The 6,059-nt window shown below is 50.8% G+C and overlaps 1 protein-coding gene across 1 annotated transcript; it reads right to left on the bottom strand.

The window, feature by feature from the left end:
• Positions 1–1,162: 1,162 nt before the first annotated feature.
• LOC121864637 (5'-nucleotidase domain-containing protein 1-like) lies at positions 1,163–3,375 on the bottom strand. Its single transcript, XM_042363748.1, has one exon. It carries the CDS (start codon positions 2,908–2,910, stop codon positions 1,432–1,434), a length of 1,479 nt encoding a protein of 492 aa, XP_042219682.1. The 5' UTR covers positions 2,911–3,375; the 3' UTR covers positions 1,163–1,431.
• Positions 3,376–6,059: the final 2,684 nt, after the last annotated feature.

The raw sequence follows: 6,059 nt of genomic DNA, 5'->3' as shown, positions 1-6,059 counted from the left end.
TTAAATGACACTTAAAAAACTTTAGGTTACACGTGGATGACTTCATAACACTCTCCTCTCTTACTTCATAGTGTTGGCCTATTGGCGTAACAAGAACACGACGTAATGTGATGTGATATAACATCCTGAATAACGTCTCTAAAGTTCCACTGAAAATGACTCTTATGTTGTCCAGTCAAACAGGAGGCCACCCAGTTGTAACGATTCACCCTTTGAGGATAATGGTTTAACCCCTTGAGGTTGGTGTAAATTATCATGGTTTAACCCTTGAGGATGGTGTAAATGCTTAGGTATCATGGTTTAACCCCTTGAGGTTGGTGTAAATTATCATGGTTTAACCCCTTGAGGATGGTGTAAACCCTTGAGGATGATGGTTTAAACTTCTCGTCCTCAAAGGGGTAAGGTTAGACCTGGGGCCCAGTAGGACTGAGGGCCCATTTGGCTCCCAACCTTGTCTACTTGGCAGCTAAGGCTCTACACTGACCAGCTTACACTAGTTTAAGACAAGTCTACGAGGGAGATCAACTTAGCCCTCTTGTTTACATATGCTTGAGCTACATGTGGGCACCAAAAGATGGGACTTGTGTGTGTCTAAGCACGACCTAAGCCTTTATACAGTTGGGTGTCCAAATGTGTCCCAACTCAAATGTATTTTTCACTGGGTCAAGGCATTTGGACACTCTGCATATATTCTTATCCTCTGTTACGCCATTCTGAATAAACACGTTACATATAATGAGATAATTTTCTACGTAAGTTTGATAGCATGTCATGTAAATCTAAGTATAACAGATATAACTATATATCGTGGTTAATATAACCAAACTAAAAGAAAATATCGATAAAGAACCTTATCATTATGTGAATCAACAGACACTTAAGAATGACTATATATCAACACTAACACGAAGTCAATGTCAGTTCTCGATGTTTATTTTGCTCTGTTTCTGGTGGACCGTTACGCCCGCGGAGTCACTCTCCGTTTTCTCTCTCTCTCTCGTCATCACCAGCTGCATTTTCTTCCACACTACTGTAATTAGGTCACTGCGTTTTGTCGAATTAATTATATATATATATATATATATATATATATATATATATATATATATATATATATATATATATATATATATATATATATATATATATATATATATATATATATATATTGGAGCCTATCAATGCTGTAATAAGTAAATAAGTAAACTTATTTCCCGTACATAAACAAGTTAACGGCTGTTGAAGCTCTGCCAAATGTATTAATGTTTTGTTTATAATATACAAGAGGCTCCTCTACCCTGACGAGTGACAACACGCACGAGATGTGAAGCAGTTGGCAGGTGTATGGGGAGACGGACGGCTTCCAACACACTGACAACACATCAATCTGTTTACAGATAATGATGTACAGGACAAGTGCGCACACAGCCCTTAGAAGTGAAGGATGACCGGATCACCAGGAAAGAAGCCAGACGTGTCCTGACTGAAGGCTTCGTACTGATGCTTGATGGGGTTCCGTGCCACCGCCTCCAGGGAGGGCACGGCTAGACGGGCGTGTCGGAGGGGCAAGCTGGCGTACAGAGTGTTGACGCGCTCGACCCCCAAGATGCTGTTGTCGGTCTCCGTGGTGAAGAACGACCCCCAGAAGGAGCTCATCAGGTCGCAACCGGAGTCATGGTCCATGGCGTCTCCGATCATACCCTCAGCCGCCAGCTCCTCCACGATGGCCACGGTGTCGATCCCTCTCAACGAAGGCGCCATCACGTCCTGGGCGAGGTGGTCCCCGACGTATAGGCAGTGAGGGTTCTCCACGCAGGTCTCACGCTTCACCAGGTTCAGCAGGTCATTCCAGTTACCTCCTGAGTAGGTCCCATCAATACGTAGCTTATGTGCGGGAACTTCTTCGGCGTCGTCTGCACCTACGAGGAAGCGAAAAGGTCTCTCCATGCTGAAGAACCCGGGCTTCTTGGCTGTGCATATCATCGTGTCGAAGTAGTCCCGCCAGTCTGGACCCAGGACGTATCTGGCGCAATGTGATGCATAGTCGATACTTGATCCAGATATGAGGAATGTAAAAGTGTGTTCATTGATTGACTTGAGCCATTTCTTCAGTTTTTCGCTGGCCTCGTAAATGTACTTCTCTGGGGAGGTCTTCATCTCCGGGAAGAATCCTCCCAAGTCATTGCGAAAATGTTCCCTGCGATACATATTGCACATGGCAACGTGGACGTCTGGCCAGATGTCGTATTCCTCCAGGGGTCCCTCAGGTGAGCTGTCCTGTGCGTCAATCGCCCGTGCACAGGCGACGGCTGCTGGCATATCAAAGTAATCCTTGAAGGATCGCAAAACTGGAACCTCACCGGATACAGGATGATCACTCAGCGTCCTCATGAACTCGAGGACGGGCTCCCAGATCCTATCCTTCCCGTACGTGTCATGAATTTCATCTCTGGTCATGGGTCGCGTCCCGTGGGTGGCACGAAGGATGCGGCCGTTGTCTGAACACTTGAGGAAGTTCCCTCTCTTAATATCCATGATGAGTCCCTTCTGCAGGAAGTCCATGTCGTCGTCAAGGGGCAACAACAACTCCGGTTCGTAGCCATAACGATTCACCATGTAGTCAGCGATGAGGTTATACTCGAGCCTCAAGATCTCCCCGACCTTGTACCTGCAGATGGTGTTGTCCAGGTCGAAGCCAATACAGTCGTAGTCCGAGAACTTAAAGGTGTCATTATCAGGGAAGGGCTGTTGCTTCTTCCTCTTGTTGTTCTTGCAGAAATACTTCTTCTTCATGACCTTCTCCCGGAGGGTGTCTTCCTCGTTCACGGTATGTAGCACCATGTTGGCGGTGAAGGTGTAAGTGGCCTCTTGGTACTCGCAAGACTCTACTGAGATGGACCACTCGGGCATTCAGGCGTACAATATCAGATGTGCAGTTCGTGCGCGGGGTCTTGTTGGGTGTAAGAAGGCACCAGCTTGTTCCCGAAGGTACGAGAAGTGCGGTTCTCCTTGTGTTTTATATTTCACTGTGAATTTGTTGTAGATTGGTAGGTAATTAAGGACTTGCACACTACGCAGTTACTGTATGAGCTTGGCTACTCCAGTTTCCAGACACTACTTCACTGTTCGTTCTCTACTGCTCTCGTACATCATAACACGGTAAGCACAGTCTGCTGTAGAGCCACTAAAACTGTTAAACACGGCCACTGTGTCACAAGCACTGCTCAGTCACTAACACAAGACGCGGGCGGTGCAGAGCGAGCTGGCAGTGCGGGAAGCATTCATGGTGGTGCAGGTGGTTGTGTTGTGGGCAGGAGAGAACCAGCCCCTGTGTGTGTCTGGCCGTGTCGCCACTGCTACTGAGGGTCCTTGCGCTGCCCTGGCCGGTGCCCGCGATGCCCGTGCCAACTCTACACCCTCCACCTCACCCCTTAACCCCCTCTCTCTTCTCCTCCTCCTTGTGCCCAAATCCTCCGCAGCTCTCGACTATCTTCCCCCTCCCAACCCTCCCTTCCTCCCTCACCCCCAACTTCTCTCTCCCCGTCGCCTCCACAACCCACCTGCAGACCTTCTTCGTATGCCACACCCTCCCACACTCCCTCCTCCCCCCTTACGTCCGTCCTCGTAGCGGCCAGTGGAACCCCACCAACCAACAACACCTCCCTCACCCTCCTCCCGTCACCACTCTTCACACACACACACACACAGGGCTTCCTAGTACTTCCTGGTGAAGGTGCATCTGCTGGTGACGGCTCTTCAGTGATATATCCTGTCTCGGGGTATGTTTTCGGTGAGGTGCATGAGACAACTTCCCCGGGGCGACATGACTGTTGTCAGCCGTAAGACTTTTTGGTATTACCCGGAATATATTTCTGACGAAGGCAAGACCGCAGTGCAGTAGAGGTGTGATGGCGACGACTTTGGTCACGCTCTCACTATATAAAGACACACCTTCCTCACAGCCACGTGACCACAGGCACTATAAACGAAGACCACATGGGGATTACGCAGCAGAATTCTCTACTGACGAAGACAAAAGTCCTGTGACTACTTTCTGGAAGCATCAGGCAGAAAGCAGCGACACACACAAACACAAACACATACACACACACACACACACACAAACACACACACATACACACTATAAGGAGACTGCTTAGGTGATCAGAAGTATACAGTGTCGCCATTACCATAAAACAGATCTACAAACGGAGGAGAGAACGTTAATGTGATGTTGAGGGAGCATGATGGTGTTGTTAGTGGTGTTGTTGTTGGTGTTGTTGTTGTTGGTGTTGTTGGTGTTGTTGTTGTTGTTGGTGTTGTTGGTGGTGTTGTTGGTGTTGGTGTTGTTGGTGTTGGTGTTGTTGGTGTTGGTGTTGTTGGTGTTGGTGTTGGTGGTGTTGGTGTTGGTGTTGTGGTGTTGGCGTTGGTGTTGTTAGTGTTGGCTCATGAGGTCTGACGGTGACAATATATATATTTTTTTCAAGTTGATTTAACAAGAATATTCCACAGTGATTGTGTTTAGGAATACATCGTCTCTCTCTCTCTCTCTCTCTCTCTCTCTCTCCAAAGGAAAGACTTATAAATTTAGATGAAAGTGAGGAAGATCCCGTGAGAGGAGGAGGAAGAGAGAGGAGGAGGAGGAGGAGGAGGAGGAGGTCCCAAGAGGTGAGGGTGGCGCAGTCAGTTCTTACCAGATGAGGGGTCAGAGAGGAGGGTTATTTTTTCCCTCTCCTCCCCTCACTATCAGATGGGTAGTGAGGGGAGGAATGCTTTTTTTTCCTCCTCCCCTTTGTTATTCTTTCCCTGCTGTTGTCATCACCTCTCCTTTACCTAGATTCCCCCCCACCCTCTGTTTTTTATTCCTTCTCCACCTTTCTCCCCACCCTCCTCTCCCCACCCTCCTCTCCCACCCTCCTCTCCCACCCTCCTCTCCCACCTTCCTCTCCCACCTTCCTCTCTCCCACTCTCCCCACCTTACTCTCCCACCCTCCTCTCCCACCCTCCTCTCCCACCTTCCTCCCACCTTCCTCTCCCCACCCTCCTCTCCCACCCCCTCTCTCCCCACCCTCCTCTCCCACCCCTCCCTCACCCCTCCCACCCCTCCTCCCCACCCTCCTCTCCCACCCTCCCTTCCCACTCTCCCCCCTCCTCTCCCACCTCCTCTCCCACCCTCCCTCTCCCACCCTCCTCTCCCACCCCTCCTCCCCCCACCTCCCCACCCTCCCTCTCCCACACCCTCCCCTCTCCCCACCCTCCCTCCCCACTCCCTCCCACCCTCCCTCCCCACCTCCTCTCCCACCCCTCCCCTCCCACCCTCCCTCTCCCACCTCTCTCCCCCACCTTCCCTCCCACCCTCCTCTCCCACCTTCCTCTCCCACCTCTCTCCCCACCTCCTCCCCACCTTCCTCTCCCCACCTTCCCTCCCACCCTCCTCTCCCCACCCTTCCCTCTCCCACCTCTCCTCCCCACCTTCCCTCTCCCCTCTCTTCCTCTCCCTCTCCCACCTTCCCTCTCCCACCTCCTCTCCCACCTTCTCTCCCCACCCTTCCTCTCTCTCCCACCTTCCTCTCCCTCTCCCACCTTCCTCTCCCACCCTTCCCACCCCTCCCCACCTTCCCCCACCTTACTCTCCCACCTTCCTCTCCCACCTTCCTCTCCCACCTTACTCTCCCACCTTCCTCTCCCACCTTCCTCTCCCACCTTCCTCTCCCACCCTCCTCTCCCACCTTCCTCTCCCACCTTACTCTCCCACCTTCCTCTCCCACCTTCCTCTCCCACCTTCCTCTCTCACCCTCCTCTTCCAGTGTGTGTGTGTGTGTGTGTGTGTGCGTGTGGTGGCCCCGACAGATACACGTACACATGAGGTAACACCCGACAGACACGTACACATGAGGTAACACCCGACAGACACACATACACACAGGTGTTTATCAGCGTCAGGGGACACCAGACTCTTCCCTCCTGCCGGTGTCTCCAAGGGCCGATATTTTCTATCTACTGACGCAGGTGATAAAGAAGTAATGTATCCCTTCCTGTTTCTTCTTCCTCTTTCTTCC

The sequence above is a fragment of the Homarus americanus genome, unplaced genomic scaffold (assembly GCF_018991925.1).
Source record: "Homarus americanus isolate GMGI-L3 unplaced genomic scaffold, GMGI_Hamer_2.0 scaffold57965, whole genome shotgun sequence".
Taxonomy (NCBI): Eukaryota; Metazoa; Arthropoda; class Malacostraca; order Decapoda; family Nephropidae; genus Homarus; species Homarus americanus.
This window is presented reverse-complemented; position numbering and strand designations above follow the sequence as displayed.